We start from the raw sequence: 17,404 nt of genomic DNA on the forward strand, positions 1-17,404 counted from the left end.
ATCAGTAAATACCTAGGAGAATTCGATCACGAAAAGACTGAAAAAAATTATCCCTTGTATTTCATTTGTCCTACCTACATGTTACTGTTAATCATAGTTTTATTTGATCCCACGACACAGTTTCCAACTAGTATGGCGATTCAATAACAATCACAATGTAGTAAAATACTAATAATTATAACCTTGTAAATTATTTAAACTTATTGTAATTTAATGACAATGCATATGCAAAAAGATCGATTTAAAATAAATTATTCTTAGAAAGAAAACATATACACAACCACATTGCTCCTGTGTGCATGATCGACGAAATTTTCTGTTTTAACTATATAATTATTTTAATGTAGTAATGTCCGGGCGAAACACTAGTATGTAATAAATATAATATGCCCGGTAATTCCCCCACCGTCATAATTGTCTTAATCTCATTCAAATCCAGTTTGACATACACAATAAGCATCGTTAAACCTTTAACTTGTATGGCAAAAGCAATCAGTGCCCTCGAGACGAACCAGTCCTATACTTGTTTGTCTGAGATTTAACTAAAACAATGATTATAAATAAATTATTATTTTTAGGTTTCATTGAAGGTTTGTTAAATATAGTGTTCTTAATATGTTCATAATTATTATGATAATATTGTGCCATAGTGATTCATGATTCACAAATTGTCTGGTATACTATTTTAGTGTTTAACTTTCTAAGTGATGGTTTGTTATGTAATTTATTTTTGTATTCATAGTATTTTTTGGATTTCAGTGATAGCTGGTTCAGACTATATACCAAAACACAGTTATAAATTGCAGACTATTGTAAGTAATACTTAATATTTTATAGATTTAAATAAAATTCTTTTCATTTACAGAAGTATAATGTTTCTTACTCAGAGCTGAAAGGCCATCTTGCAAGTGATAACTTCTATCAATATGTTGTATTTTATATGAAGAAAATTCTTAAAATTTTTTTCGTAATGATTTCTTAATACAACAAAAAATATATCATTATACATACATATATTGAGGCACTAGTTTTCAAATTTTATTTTAAATGTTTTAATCATCAAACATCAAAGTCAAAGTCAAATAAACTTTATTCAATTAGGCTTAAGCTAAGCTCTTTTGAATCGTCGCTACAAATATTTCTCTTAAATTATTGAGTTTACCATATGTTCGTAAAAAGTTGAGCTCGTGAGAAGAACATAAATATAAGAATCTCAATGGCCACTCTTTTCAATCAAACAGAGTTATTAACAATGGTTGTAATATACATAACAAATAAATTTGTAAGGTGATGCATCCAATATCTCCTCTTTAAATAATAACTATTTCATAAAAATTTATAAAGAATAAACTGTATAAATATAAATTATTGTATATTGGATGTATCAAACTTTATAGCTTGAATTCATTGTTTGTTTAAGGATACTTCGTGGACATGATGGTCATGATTACTGTCACAATTAGTAATTGTATCCAACAGATACAATGATTAATTAACTCATAATCATAGCAAAAAAACCAAATCATGTATAATATATTCATGTTACTATATATACGTTTGGAAAGGCTTGACAGCAATGGAAAGATTGGTCGTTTCCGTGCTCGGCTTTTATCATGTGTGTATTTCTTCTTATCGGTTCTTTCAAGTAAGGGTTGCTGGGAAAATAAATTGACACTTAATAAATTACTGGGCAAATGAGACTTAACATCTTGTCTCAAGGTGACGAGCGCAGTTGTTCGCTCAGAATTTTTGGGGTTTTTCAAGAATCCTGAGTGGCAATGTATTAAAATGGGCAGGGCATATCAATTACCATCAGCTGAACGTCCTGCTCGTCATGTCCCTTATTTTCATATAAAAAAATGGATTTATTAAGGGACAATAATAAAAGGCATAAAAGGCATTTATTTTCTCAAAATTGATTCCTTTAGAATTCTTTTTGATGTCATTTCTTATACTACTAGATACTACTACCGCTTCGGAAACAAATGGCGCTCTGAGAGAGAAGAAGCGGCGCAAGAAACTCTCCCAGCATTCTTTTTTTTTTGCGCTCTTTTCAATAAAAATATACAATATTGTACAGTTGCTATAAAATAATCACAATCTAGTCCCAGGCTGTCCGATCATTTAGATATTCAGCAGTGGAGTAATAGGATTTACGACAGAGCCATTTTTTTATAAAACATTTAAATTTATTTATAGACAATGCCTGAACAGTGGCTGGGACTTTATTGTAGAAGTGTATACATTTACCCTTAAAGCTATTATGTATCTTATGAAGCCTACTAGAATTAGTTACAAGCAATCCCTTATTTCTAGTGTTATAATAATGAAAATCACTATTAAGAGCAAAAAGGTGACGATTTTTGTGAACATATATTAAATTTTCATAAATGTACTGACAATAAACAGTCATAATATTTATTTCTTTAAATTTTTCTTTGAGAGACTGTCTATAACCAAGCTGATATATAGCACGAACAGCTCTCTTTTGCAGAGCAAACACTATATCAATGTCAGCAGCATGACCCCATAGTAATATACCGTACGTCATGATGCTGTGAAAATAACTAAAGTACACTAATCTAGCGGTCGCAACATTCGTGTACTCTCTAATCTTTCTAACTGCATATGCCGCAGAGCTGAGTCTATCTGCTAGATGGGTAATATGTGGACCCCACTGAAGCTTTTTATCTAACGTGATACCCAGGAAGACCGTAGTGTCCACAAGTTCCAATCTCTGGTCATTTATAAGTACGTTGGTTTGTACCTCCGCTGTGTTTGGTGTAATGAACCGTAAACACTTTGTTTTTTTACTGTTTAAGTGCAGATTATTCGTCTCAAACCAACGCACTATCTTTGAGAGTGCATTGCTTACCTCGTCATCAATATTCGCACGTCGCTTCACTTTCAAAATAAGTGAAGTATCATCAGCAAACAATACAATCTCATGGCTATCATCTACCACAAACGGTAGATCGTTAATATATATAAGAAACAAGAAAGGACCGAGAATAGAACCCTGTGGAACACCTATTCGCACAGGTTTACCCTAAGACCGTTTGCCATTTACATCGACTATCTGAACTCTTTCGCTTAAATATGATTTTAACAGATTTAGGGCTCTATTTTTCACTCCATAATGCTTTAGTTTTAGGAGTAAAGTTTCATGGTGGACGCAGTCAAATGCTTTTGACAAATCACAAAAAATGCCCAATGCATCCTGTGACTCTTCCCAGGCGTCAAAGATGTGCTCAATGAGTCTAGTACCCGCATTAATTGTTGATAAACCCCTAGTGAAACCAAACTGATTTTTGTTCATTAATTTACAAAAATGCATTTGTAGCTGTTGAAGCAAAAGTTTTTCAAAATTTTACTAAAAACAGGCAGCACTGAAATAGGTCTGAAATTAGCAGGGTCAAAAGAACTGCCCGATTTAAACAAAGGTATAACTTTGCTGTATTTCATGAGGTCAGGGAACACACCCTCATCTATGCATTCATTAAATATTATTGCTAATTCAGGTGCTATAATGTCAAGTATGTATTAAACAATATTAGTCGAATGGCCCCATAGGTCTTTTGTATTTTTTAGGTTAATTAATTTGAAGATTTTTATTATATCGCTACCTGTAACATACTTAAATTTCAAGTCAGTAGAAGATACTGGTACGTGTAATTTAAGCATATCATATGCTGCTTTTGGCGAAGAGTTAAGGTATTTGGTCGTGACAATCGGGATTTCGAAGAAGTATTTATCAAATTCATTTGCAATTTCTATTTCTGAATTTATAACGCGATTATTAATATTTAAACAGATAGAGGTGTTACGGCAATTCGATCTACCAGTTTCATTGTTAATTACACTCCAAGTCGCTTTTACTTTATTATTACTGTTTTTAATTTTATCTGCAATGAAACGTGTTTTCGCTTCATGACAAACTATTTTAAAAAGCTTGGAGTATTTTTTTACATATATTTTAAATTCTTCACTATTATTGTAATGTTTCTCATAATAAAGGTCATATAAGCGTTTACGACTTTTGTGGATACCCATTGTTGCCCAATCATTAAAACTATGTTTGTTGTTTACTGTCAACGTTACTGGAGTAAAAATCCTGTCAAATTCCTCACAGAAGGAATTGAAGACTAAGTTATAGTGAAAATTAGCAGTTTCACCACAGTGTAAAAATGGTATCGTATTTACCAAATTATTTCTAAACCTCTCAAGACGGCTACCCGTAACTGGTATAATCGTCACCTTTTTTGGTCTGACATTGTCCAATCTTGTATTTACTTTTATAAGTTGCCCACTATGGTCGGACTGAAGATTATTAATTATGAGTTTACTAGTAATAGTAACATCTGTAAAAATATTATCTAAACAGGTTGCTGTTGTAGAAGTGATTCTAGTAGGTTCCCAAAATACATTGAACAAATTAAAACTTTGAAATAAATTTTTAAGGCTAGTACAATTGGCCGAAGGTTCAAGCAAGTTTATATTAAAATCTCCACACACTATAATTGACTTGCTAGTTTTGCTAAATTTTGATAGTACCTCCTCCATTCTATGTTGGAATTGTTCATCTGATGCAGTGGGGGGGCGGTATACACTTACAATAATAAATTGCTCTAGTTCTATACAAGCTATCTCAATTAGTTGTTCTAAAGAGAGATTAACAATATCTCTTCTATTTTTACATTTTAATCTATTATTAATAATAATTAGGGAACCTCCATGTATTGCCCTACTTCTACAAAACGAACTGACTACTTTATGTTCTCTAAAACTAAACTGGAGCTGATGACTCTTACGCCAATGTTCTGTAATACATAATATATCTATATTACAGCAGCTCAAAAACAGTTCAATTTCTAATTCCTTACTTGAGATACCTTGTATATTCTGGTGAACAATATTTATGAGCTTTATATTATGATTATCTATAGCAGTAACATTTATATTTGGTGAATGTTGCCTATTTTGTATGATATTGCAAGAGTTGTCCTCCCTTGTCAAATAACTTAATTTAAATTAATTGAAGAAAAATCTTCATTGTTATATTTTTGTACATTAGTACTAATACATTCCCCAATAGGGGCTTGTATGTCGATTATTTTACAATTTTGCCCAATAGAGGCATGTTTATTAAATAATACTACAGAGGAAGTAGTTTGTTGACTAAGACTATAAGCTACTAAAGTAGCCAGCTGTCGCTTAACTCTAAATGGTAGGTATAGGTTACCATTGGTTATTTTCATTTTATAATTAATGAATTTATTTGTGTCAAATAAAATTAAATTTTCATTGTTGTGGAATGTCGCATTATACAAAGTTGTATTTAATTTAAATATTTTTCTATTTTGCTCCTGTGTCAAATCCGAGGAGTATGGGAATGTACACATCATCACTTTAATTAATGACAAAATAATAATGATAAAAACACATGTTAATGGTTGTACATTCAAACGATTTTTTTTATATGAGAGGGGGCAAACGGACAAGAGGCTCACGAGATGGGGAGAGGTGAGGCAACCGCCCATGGACATCCGCAACAACAGGTGTGTACAGAAATGTGTTGCCGGCCTTTAAGGTGGGAGTATGCTTTTTTCTTGAAGGTCCCTAAGTCGCATCTGTTCGGGAATACCGCCGCCGGTAGTTGATTCCACAAAGTGGCTGTGCGAGGCAAGAAATCTCTAACAAAACGCGCGGTTGTGTCTCCTTTTTGATTGAATTCTAGTTTAACTTTTCTACTTAATCCTACGTATCTAAGGAATTTCATTAAATTCTTATGGAAAAGAAAAGAAGGAAAAATAAGCGTACAGGTCACCTGGTGTTAAGTTATCAGCGCCTCCCACATTATCTTGCAACACCAGAGGAATCACAGTAGCATTGCCGCCCGTTAGGAAGCTGTTATATTTTATGGTTTTCTTTATCAACTGTTCTTTTAGATTTATCTCAATATAGTAGTATAAGTCATAGAGAGTCAAGAATATCTCTTATGGAGACACAGAAATGTAAAAAAGAAAAGTGAATACATTGATACCGTAATTAATTTTGACTGTCAAGTTGTAAACAATTGGAAACAAAAAAACGCTTGGAATTAGTTCCTAAGTATTTTGAATATAAAACTATCAAATCACTAGCTAATTCACACATTAACAAATTACAATTGGTCTCGCTTTATCGGACTCTCTGATCGTCTATACGCCGGTATATTGTGTGTCTATGGAATGAAAACAGTTTCGGGCTAAACGATAGCAAATATCCACCAGTGCTTTTATTTATTCAGCACAAATAATAAAATCGTTTTTGTTAAAGATACGATATCATATCGACTTGAAGTTAGTGCCCACGAAAAGTAGCCTCAGAGTTTCGATATATGGAAAAAATACTTAAGAACCAAATTGAAATACATCAAGATGATTATAATGACATTTGTTGAAATTGTGGCCTCAAATTTTTATTACGTATTTACAGGAGAGTGGCCGTATGAAACGTGATAGTAATGACGGTAACACAACGAATCCATGCACACCCTACGATCCTCCCATGCCGAATTTCTACGAAAAAGCAAGCAGAGTAAGCGAAGAAAGTAAGTTACAGCTTTTGGTTACCCAGAAAATAGCATTATCGAATTTGTTGGGTAGTACAATCATAGCTTCATATCTCTTTATTATTTCTGGACTACTGGTATATTGATTGGAATAGCTCTGTAGAGATGTTTAATAAATTAACTCCAACGTAGCGACGTACCACAGTAGCAATTATATAATATGTATTAAAAAGAAGCTAATTCATTGCATAGCTTAAAAATTTTAAGACTTATATAGTGCAAATCACCGTTTTTTTAACCCGGCGAGCATGAGTCAGAGTATCTCACAACCTGGTGAGATTTGAAAGTAGTGTATTTTTTTAAATCTTTGTCTGGCAACCCTCGCTCGCTCAGTAGCTGGAGGCATGGGCGTAGGGCAGAGCATAGTGACGTCATCGCAGTGTGGCGTGGGACGCTGGCCGGGATATTAGAGCGCAAACCTCTTGGGGGTATGTTATACCCTGCCTCATTTTTGACGTATTTTTTTATGTGATTTTTCCATTGATGAATTTTAACTTTTATTAGTTTTTTATGGTAATAAACCATTGTAGTTTTTTTGATGATTTACTATATTGGTTGTCTTTCATTTCTTTAGTTGAGTTTTTATTATTATTTACAATTTTTAATCAAAATGTATATTCAAAGACAAAAAGAGTGAATTCGTGCCTTGTTAGAGGAGGAATCAAGTGATTATTCTGATGAGTCCAGGTCAGAAGATGAAACCCAGCGAGCACGAAGTGAATTATGATTGTACCAAAGCTGGCGTTGATGTGGTTGATGAGTTGAATGCCAATTACAACGTTTCTCGCAGCAGGAAACGATGGCCTATGACTCTTTTCTATAGTCTCTTGAACATGGCAGCTACAATTGCTTTCGTTACTTATCGAGCAAATAAAACATTACGACCAAGAGAACAGAATTCAGAATAAAGAAGAGAAGAAAGAAGAGAAAAAAATATTTTGGGCTTATAATGTTATACGAACACTTGCAATCAAGAGATCAACCAAAAAATGGCTCATACCTCCGCCAGCAAATTGAGAAACAGCAAGGAGAACCATCACTTGAACATGAGAATGGACCAGGACGAAATATCAGAGGCCAGGATTGTAAATACATAAATATCAAGCATATGGCATGCTTGTGCCAAGCCCATTTGCATGGAGCATGCAAAATTTATGTGCAAAAACTATGCTCATCTGGACAGTAGTAATTAATCATATGTATTGTAAAAAAAAATTACGTTTTATAACGAATAGAATTTAATTACCTTTTATTTTTCATGTTGAATTACAATCCAAAAAATAATATTTATCTTATAGTGTTGATTTTTGTGAACCTCAAAATTTTACTTCCTATAATTACTTAGTGTAAGAAAAAAATTAATAATTAAAAAATATTTCATGTTAAAAACTTCTTTTGCTGAATTCCATTAAATTATTAATTATTTGACTAAATAAGATCAACAAAATTAAGAGATAAATAATAATTTCTATATCATAATACATCAAATTATGGGTACCTCATTCTTTATGTAACTTTTTTTCACCTCATGCCCGCCGGGTTAATGGAAGAGGAGGACAAAAGAGCATAATTCCAGGTCACCAGATGGTATCACTTCAGCCTTAGCTCTCTTGTAACATCAGAGTTATCACAAGAATGTTGCTGACCTTATAAAGCGTGGAAGAAACGTACTTATAAATTGGTAAAAACCGAAAAAAAAAACTTGAATTATCGAAATTGACGAATAGCGTTAAGTGTCTAGATCTAACGCAATAGAACAGCAACCAAACTTGTTAAAATATTGCTTTATTTTTGATCCAATGATTTAATAATTGTTTATTTTAGAATGCTTCGAATATATTTGGAAATTAAAAGTACGCGCTGATGTGGAAAAAAGACGTTGGGACTGTAAGTGCTTTTATTTTCATAATTTTTTATATCTACAATCTTAATTAGACGTTTAACATATTAAACTTGCAATCAAAAATTGAACCGTAAAGTATATTAATTATTATTAAAAAAGCATGCATTCACACTACTTACTTTTATAAAATTTATCTTTTTAGGTGTAATTTGGCGCCACCATAATAGTGACGAAAATGGTCCCCACTCGGCAATCGGAGGAAGAAATACGGAACCTGGAGAATTTCCACACATGGTAATTTTAAAATTTTAATAATTCTTTTTTTTTTATGGAATAGCCTCCTATTCCACTTGTCCTCACAAACGAGCGTAGGGGTCACCTGGTGTTAAGTGATCACCGCCGCCCACATTCTCTTGCAACACCAGAGGTATCACAAGAGCGTTGCCAGCCTTTAAGGAAGGTGTACGCGCTTTTTTTTAAGGTACCCATGTCGTATCTTCCCGGAAACACCGCACAAGGAAGGATATTCAAATCGGTTTCACTCATGATTCATCGGTGTTGGTAGTTTCAAGCCATTCAGAGGTCCCCGATTCAGTCCCGGGTGAGTGTATTAAGTTCGCGGTCACGTCCCGTCTCCAATACATATTTGCGTTCGTAGTTCGTGGCTTGTCTTTTGTAACCATTGGCGTTCAAGCGTGCACAAAATTTACTCACAATATCCACTACTCGTATGTGATCATTGGTACTATGGGTCTTAATCCTAGAAGCGTTTAACTAACAACATGGGACATAGAGATAGGCTTTAAAAGGCTTCTGCTACTAAAATATTATTTTTAAGTAGTATACATATATATTTTACAGTTATTTATAATTTTATTTTGCCAACGGGCTGAAATGAACTAAGTACAAAATTTTTGCGGGGAGGTAAACACAATATATCAGTGAAGCTCGCATTCAAGTTTCTGGTTTCTGAGATCAGCTAGCACAAACAAACAGATCACCGCACAATTGTTCTTTCTTTATATAAAATACCTGATCAAACCAGGGCAACCTACTGGCCGCAGCGGATTAAGTTTCATTAATATTTTTCAATTAAAATTCTAATTCATTTTAACATTTAAGATGTGTCAAAAATACTAAAATATGATTCGGTCAACTTACAACACAATATAAAAAATAACATTGTTATATATTTTAATAGCACCTTAGGAGTCATAAGAATGTTGCCGACCGAGAGCGTGGAATAAACGTACATACGAATCCAAGTTTTGAGTTTTCTTGAGTGCTAATCCAGCCAATATTCGTCTTCAAACAATTGGACACGTGTTTCGCCTTTACAAGAGGCATTCTCAGGAGATGTTGACTCGCCAAACTCTGGCACGAGACTCAAGTTTGAAAAAAACTCAAAACATTTGGATAATTATGGATTTCCGCAAAGTAACGCCTACTTCAATAAAGTTTCGTATAAGCAAATTCAAAAACCGAAAAGAAATTGGTACGTGGCTTGTGGTACCGGGGGCAACCGGGTTTGAGTCAATGATTCTACCTATTGGGCTATCAATGCTTTTCATTTCCATGGGCTCTGCTATAGATGCTATAATGAAATACGGGTTTCCATCACCGCCAGCACATATTGCAGTCTTTTATAACAATAGACTATATTCTAGGGCGCCTTAGGATGGAGAGCCATTGCTGGAACTTGGATATTTAAATGTGGAAGTACATTGATAAGTGAAAATTATCTGCTAACTGCCGCTCATTGCTCCCAAACGTCATCAGGTGATACAACAGTTGCTGACACACGACCAGAAATTGTAAGACTCGGTGACAAGAACATTGTTGATGTAGTAAGTTGATCATGATTCTCTAATATTAACGTGAAACTTTAAATTATAATTAATATATGTGTATTTTTAATGGAAGCAAGCAAACGTATTCACATGAACTTGAACGGTCCCCCTGAAAACCAATGGAATCACAGTATTTATCTGTACATTTGTAATTGCGGTACATTTACATTTTTTCAGAAGTGAACAGAAGACTCAAGTTTGCGCGCTTACACAAAAGAACCCATTTGTCGTATCACCACTCTTCGATACCACTTCCCTTAATAAGGTCCGCTCACTCGACAGAAATCTCGAGCGATTGCCAATCCTGCGGTCATCTGAAAGACAAGGCCAAATTGGTTTCGAAGAAGCTGGCCGTCAAAAATAGAGCACGGCCCACATTTATGGCACGGTCCGGACATATATGAAGTATCACTTTCAACTCTGATCTGGCGCACCCCATCAGCTTGGACCATTTGACCGCGTGTGACACATGGCTACTCGAAGTTTTGGGGATACAGTACCCTGTTAACGTCTCCATCACCTGGCGTTGCGTAGAGACGTGTGTTTTCTACCATGATATAATATCCACCCATTTCCACCTACGCACAACTCTTTATAAATAAAAATATTGCCCCCATCTCTGAAACTGTGGCATTCCTCCACAGTGCGGTTTTCAAGGAAGGTTTTATTGCACGTACTACAAAGCTGTGGATGGACTTCCTTTTGTGGTGTTTCCGGGACGATACGACATGGGTGCCTTTAAAAAAAAGCGTGAACATCTTCCCGCCGGCAATGCTCCTGTAATTTCTCTAGTGTTGCGAGAGATTGTGGTTGTTGGTGATAACCCGTACGCTCATTTTTCCTCCTTTAATATTAAAGAAATACATCCTAGCAAAAAAGGCTTCAAACGGAACAGAGTTCGTGGTGAATATAAGAATGCGTATTGCATACCAAAATATGTAATATAGCATGTAAAATAACTACTTTTAATAGTATTGATAAGAAGTATAGTGTTTTCGGGACGATATGATATGGGTACTATCAAAACAAGCGCGTATACCTTCTTTTAAAGCCGTCAATGCTCGTGTGATTCCTGGAATGGTGTTGCAAAAGAATTTGGGCAGAATGGGTGAGAATGATCACCTAACCTCAGGTGACCACTCGCTTGTCAAATATTAAAGTTAAATTGTCAAAATATTATTTTATTACTCATTAGCTGCCTACACACTCATGTAGCTTTTTATATGGATACTTTTCTTAATTATGTAAAAAAAAAAACGTATCCAACTAATTTGCCGAATCTACTTCGATTTTTTAAATTTAATTCCCGCCATTTAAATAAGATGACACCTGATAAGAAATAATAAAAAAAAATATAAATTCACATTTCTTAATACTGGTAATTTCATTACTTTAATCTTTACTTTGCAGTTCTACAATGGACAAAAGCCCTTAGATGTGAAGATAAAACGCATAGTAAATCATCCAAATTTTAAACCTCCTAAGAAATACTTTGATATTGCTATTGTTGAACTTGCAAGGAGTGTGATATTTACCAAATACATACAACCGGCGTGTCTTTGGAGTGATTTTGATACAACAAGACTTGGAGCTCAAGCTACTCTTACTGGTTGGGGAGTTATTGAGACCGGTGGGTATATTTGTCTGTGAATGCAATAACATAGGAGAGAGTTGAAAATAAGACATTGGGATCGGGCATAGACTTAGATTATACCAGCGTATAGAATATCTGATAGCCCGAAAATGAGTCACCCAATTTATTTTGCCATTGTGTGCGTTAGCTAGTGGTTTAAGGTTCAAATTACTAAGGAGGTTATGTCAATAGTGGTTGACTTCTTACGAACTTTTAATCAAAATCGATTACAATAACAATAGATTCGCCTTCTTTTTTATCTTGCTTCTCTCTCTTCATTCTTTTTCATTCATTTCTCCATTAAAGATGTTCTTTTCTCTCGCACGTTTTGTTTGTCTAGTATATTGTGAGTCTAATGGTAGTCCATGTTGTATACCGCAAGACACGTTTGACTGAATATTCAACGTAATTCCGACAGTTATAAATTAAAATTATCTGCAAACATATTAGAATTAATTCAGTTTAAGAAGAAAGAATAAACTTATCCTGCTGTTTAATAAGTAAGCAATAGTTAAGGGCTCCATCGCAGTTTTATGACTTAAACATAGGCTGGGAAATTCTTATCAGCTTTTCTCCCCATGTCAAAGCCCCTTTACAAACTGATGTAGCTTCATAACGCTTACAAAATGTTGTTGCAATAATATCTTACATCAATGTCACTCCTCTACGGTACATAAATATTTTTCTATTCTACTATTAATAATATTTTCCTTACTTTTTTATACAGCCTTAAAATAAATTTACAGTTAAAAATAACTGATACATGGTTATCATTAATAGGTAGTTGCTGCATTATTTTGCAATGATTTTCTTCGAAATTAGATGGGCTATTCTCATGCTTTATTTCTTTGCCTTTTGCCTTGCAACGTAAGTAAAAACCGAGCTCAATTTTAAATCAAAGTTTGCGGAAAAAAGTTTGTTTAATCGTCAAATTTTGAATGTCTTTTAAAACTTCAGCGGGTAGAAAAACATCACCAGAGCTACAAGCTGCAGTAGTGGACATCATTGACTCAGGTCTCTGCGATAGACTTCTGCGTCCCTCGTGCAATAGACATTGGTGTGGCTTGGAGTCTCATCAGATTTGCGCTGGGAAACTAGCTGGAGGAGTTGATGCCTGTCAGGTACCTCAATATGGAACAATTGTAACAACTCTAGAGCTGTTTAAAGATTTTTTATATTGGTGCCATTATTTTATTTTGGAGATTTTATTGTAGAGTAATTTGAAGCATTGTTATGCCTTTTAGTACCTATCTCAATGTATTTGTCTTACCCTCATTTAAATTAAATCTATTATGTTGAATAAAATATTAAGATTAGTTTTTTAAATTTGTTTTGCTACGCAAATGTTGCAAATTAACTATTTATTATACTTCCAGGGTGATTCAGGTGGTCCACTACAAGTAAAAATTCCTTTGCCAATAATCTCTCAAGGTTCCATGCATTATATAATTGGAGTTACATCATTTGGTATCGGATGTGCCAGACCCAATTTGCCCGGTGTCTACACCAGAGTGTCGAACTTTGTCGACTGGATCGAGGACATCGTCTGGCGTGGACTTTGACAAAATTCCTGATGACTTTACAATTCTTAGAAACAAAAAATAATCAAAATGACATATGAGGAACATATTTTCATGGAAATAAAATTTAAAAAAGGCTTAAAGTGTTTTTGTTGACTAGTTCACTTACGCCATTGGGATGCATAGGATAGCGATGCTACGCGATCATCGCTGCACTCTGATCGTATCCGTAGATAGACGTCAAGTTAACGTAGTAATATGATAACAGCACTTTAGCCTAGCCCATCAGACCCACCTCAGTCAGAGAGGTGAAAATTTTGGAGTGAAACTCTTTAATGATTTTAAAAAGACCCAAGATACAACATGCTTAAAATTCTGATTATAACCCACATAGTGCTATTAGTTTTCATTTTTAATAAGCATCTCAAACAGAGTGTTTTCTAAACAATTTTAAAGAGTTTTTTATTATTAATCTTAGTTTACTCTGCGAGAGATAAATACTTGTGGGAATTTAAATCTTTATCGCCAATTTTATTAATGTTTTCCAGGTCGCTAAAGTTTTCAATTAAAAAAGAATTCCTTATAAAGAAAAAAAAAGTCTGGCTCAATATCTTAATAATATTTTTGTCCTACAAGATAGGTATTTTTACCAGATAAACTCATGCGAATTATTTGAGATTATACTATATGTATCTTACTTACATTTTATTACTACATTCAGGTCACACTCTCAACGCCACAATCGATCAGGTCAGAAGTCTCCCATGGCTCAATTCTTTTTTTATTACCTACAAGACAGGTCGCGCAGACTTCAAAAGGACGAATTTGCCAAGTACCCAAATAACACAACTATCCATTTCCGAACTTCGCTCATTCCTGTTCTATCGACGTCAGTGAGCTAGGAGGTAATTTAAAGTGCGATTCTCTTTTGGTATTAAGGGACTATAAGCAATTAGAATTTGGAAGCCGTATGGTACAAAACAACTAGTGTACATTGTACATTCCCTGGACTGAACGAGGCAAATATCTCGGAGTGCCACTCAACTGTAAGTTTCAACATGAAATTTGCAAGGGAAATCGATACGGTACCTAATAGCACCGGGTTTATTTTCAGCTGCCTTGAGCGTTGGAAATTCAGAAATACAAATACTCTCATTCTGACACAAAGATATTATATAATTTCGTAAGCAAGCTTCGAGTTTGTTCAAGCACGATCGTTTGCAGGTAATTCGCAATATTTTTTTTCGCACGGCACCCAGTAGTATATTCGAAATAAGGACCTACATCGCGATCTTAAGTTGTCCAAAACAGCTCAATATTTCAAAGAGCTTTCTCGACATTTGTACAGCTAGGCCGAGGAAAAAATCTCTCAGATTAAGCCTCAGCCTTTTCAATATAGATACGAAAGTTCTTCTTCTGTCGCTACTCTTAAATTCTACGTTGCGTTGTTATTGCGCCGCTCCATCAGTTATAGGCTAGTCAACAAGTTCAAAAACGAGCAAATGCTTGCAAACCTATAAAAGCTCCAAACAATGAGCAATGGCTTCTTCAATCCGAACTGATGTCTAGAAAAATGTATCGAAAGTATTTTTAGCAGTAGCTAAACCCAAAATAATAAATTGGATAGAAATTGGATTTGCGAAATCGCTTTTTCCCTTTATTGGGAAGAAACGAATTACCACGCGATTAAACCACGCCCATTCCGTTTCAATATACTTTGAATGTGTGCTCTTAATAGAACATATACAGAAAGCATTGTTAATATATTTTCATGGGATGAAGTGACGATACGACTGCATGATCTTAAAAGCCAACACCTGATTAAACATATGATCAAAGTAGTAACGGATCATAAAACGACCGATGATACAACATAACACAAACACATCACGCTGAGAATTATAATGAAATGTCTCCTGGTCTATTCAAAGAAATATATGTACATAGAACGCTCATTGGCAAATTTTTCAATCAATAATTTTGAACCCAAATGATATGGAACTTACAATTTAGATTCCAATAAATTTATCGCGTTTTTATACAATTGATTTTGAGTTTCAAGTGATTTTTCGGCTATAGAACGTTAGCGACTGTGCTTCTTTATGTTACTGTGAACTGTCAAAGATATCTTCAAAGAACTCTCAGTCGAATGTCACTCGAGTTATTTAAATACTTTCAAACAAATCGTAATTAAGAATTTCGATTTTGTTTGATTTTCCTCTCTATGTAAATATTAAAATTCTTAAAGCAAATTGTTTCTCTAATTTTTTAAATCAATTTTAACCATTCACCTTATTTAGCTCAACACTTGAAAGGCTCAATCTATGGTATTTCAGATGACCATGGTGGTGGTTATCCCTTCCCAATAGTTTAACTACTAGTCAGATTTCTCCCACACAAAAAAGTTTAAAATATTATAGGATTTTTATTAAAGTCAAATTAAATATAAAATAAAAAGACGCATCAAATTTGATGTCGTCACTTTAAGATATAAGTACGTATATATTATATCGTATTAAATATAATATCATTCTCTTGTACCCATAGTACAGGCCATATATATTAGTCTCTAGATAAAATGAGCGAGAGAAAAGAACATCTCGGAGATACAGCATGATAGAAACAGAAAGCGAAAAGCGAATCGAATTTTGAATATGAATTAGCTCTTTAGTATTTAGAACATTAAACCACTTGCTAAGTAACGCACATATTGACAAATCAAATTAAATCCTTTGTCCTATCCCCTCGATTTGAGATCACTCCCCTAACACCCACAGCCTGTATCGGCTACTCGTACTTGGTGTCGATATATCGAGCGACGTTCAGTTCCGTGGTCACTTGGAAGAGAAGGTCAAACTGGTCTCTAAAATGCTTGGTGTACTCAGTAAGGCGAGACAGTACTTCACTATAAGCCACCGCCTGCAACTATATAAGGCGCAAATTTGGCCTCACATGGAGTACTGTTCTCACCTCTGGGCAGGCGTTTCTCAGTACCTGTACAATACAGCATCTTCCATTTGACCGAATACAACGAAGAGCAGCTCGAATCATTGACAATCAACTCATCCCCGATCGGCTTGACTCTTTCGCGTTGCGTAGAGATGTGAGTTCTCTCTGCATCTTCTACCGCATATATCACGGGGAGTGCTCAGAGGAGCTGTTCGGGTTGATTCCAGCGGCCGAATTCAACCATCGGATATTACGTCAAAATGCAAAATACCACCCGCATCACGTTGACGTCTGGTATTCCACAACCGTACGTTTTATCAAAAAATTTCTTGCCACGCACAGCCACTTTGTGGAATCAATTACCGGCTGCTGTTTTCCTGATCCAAAACGGCCTCCAAACCTTCAAGGGAAGAGCATATCTTAAGGGCCAGCAACGCATTTCTTGATACCTTTTGTTGTGGATGTCCATGGGCGGTTGCCTCTCCAATCCCATTCCGTGAGTCTCGTGCCCGTTTATAAAAAAAAATCCAAATTTGTCACGTATTATCGGAGTGTCAGATCGTCTATACGCTAGTATATTTTAAGTTTACAATACAGGTTATACCTAGTTTGGGGCAAGATAATTAGTTTTAAGTTTATAAAAGTACAAGAAAAAATATATCTACAAGTATTGCTGGTTTAAGGATATCTTCTTAATATATATAAATTACGTGACATGTTGTTTGTCCGTGATGGACTCCTAAAGTAATGAACGGTTTTTAATGGGGATTACTTCATGGAGTGCAGTTTAGTCCAACTTGAGAGATAGGATAGTTTTAATTTATATTTTGTGACCCATAATTATTTTTATTTTCAATATTTGTTTTGTATGGACATATTTTCTATGAGGGGAGTTAAAGACGCACGGTTTGACAGTTTCGCTGCGAAACAATTTCACTATAACAACAGGGAGCATTTTTTACGAAATAATTCTGGATGTTATGAAATATTATTGGC

The 17,404-nt window shown here is 34.6% G+C and overlaps 1 protein-coding gene across 1 annotated transcript; it reads left to right on the forward strand.

Annotated features, from left to right (window-relative positions):
• The first annotated feature begins 474 nt into the window (after window positions 1–474).
• Window positions 475–13,596, forward strand: LOC126967567 (serine protease snake-like). Its single transcript, XM_050812094.1, has 9 exons — window positions 475–590; window positions 760–812; window positions 6,478–6,592; window positions 8,438–8,500; window positions 8,659–8,750; window positions 10,124–10,303; window positions 11,717–11,936; window positions 12,897–13,060; window positions 13,316–13,596. The coding sequence occupies exons 1-9, from the start codon at window positions 551–553 to the stop codon at window positions 13,499–13,501; spliced, it is 1,113 nt and encodes a 370-aa protein (XP_050668051.1). The 5' UTR covers window positions 475–550; the 3' UTR covers window positions 13,502–13,596.
• Window positions 13,597–17,404: the final 3,808 nt, after the last annotated feature.

The sequence above is a fragment of the Leptidea sinapis genome, chromosome 13, assembly GCF_905404315.1.
Source record: "Leptidea sinapis chromosome 13, ilLepSina1.1, whole genome shotgun sequence".
Taxonomy (NCBI): domain Eukaryota; kingdom Metazoa; phylum Arthropoda; class Insecta; order Lepidoptera; family Pieridae; genus Leptidea; species Leptidea sinapis.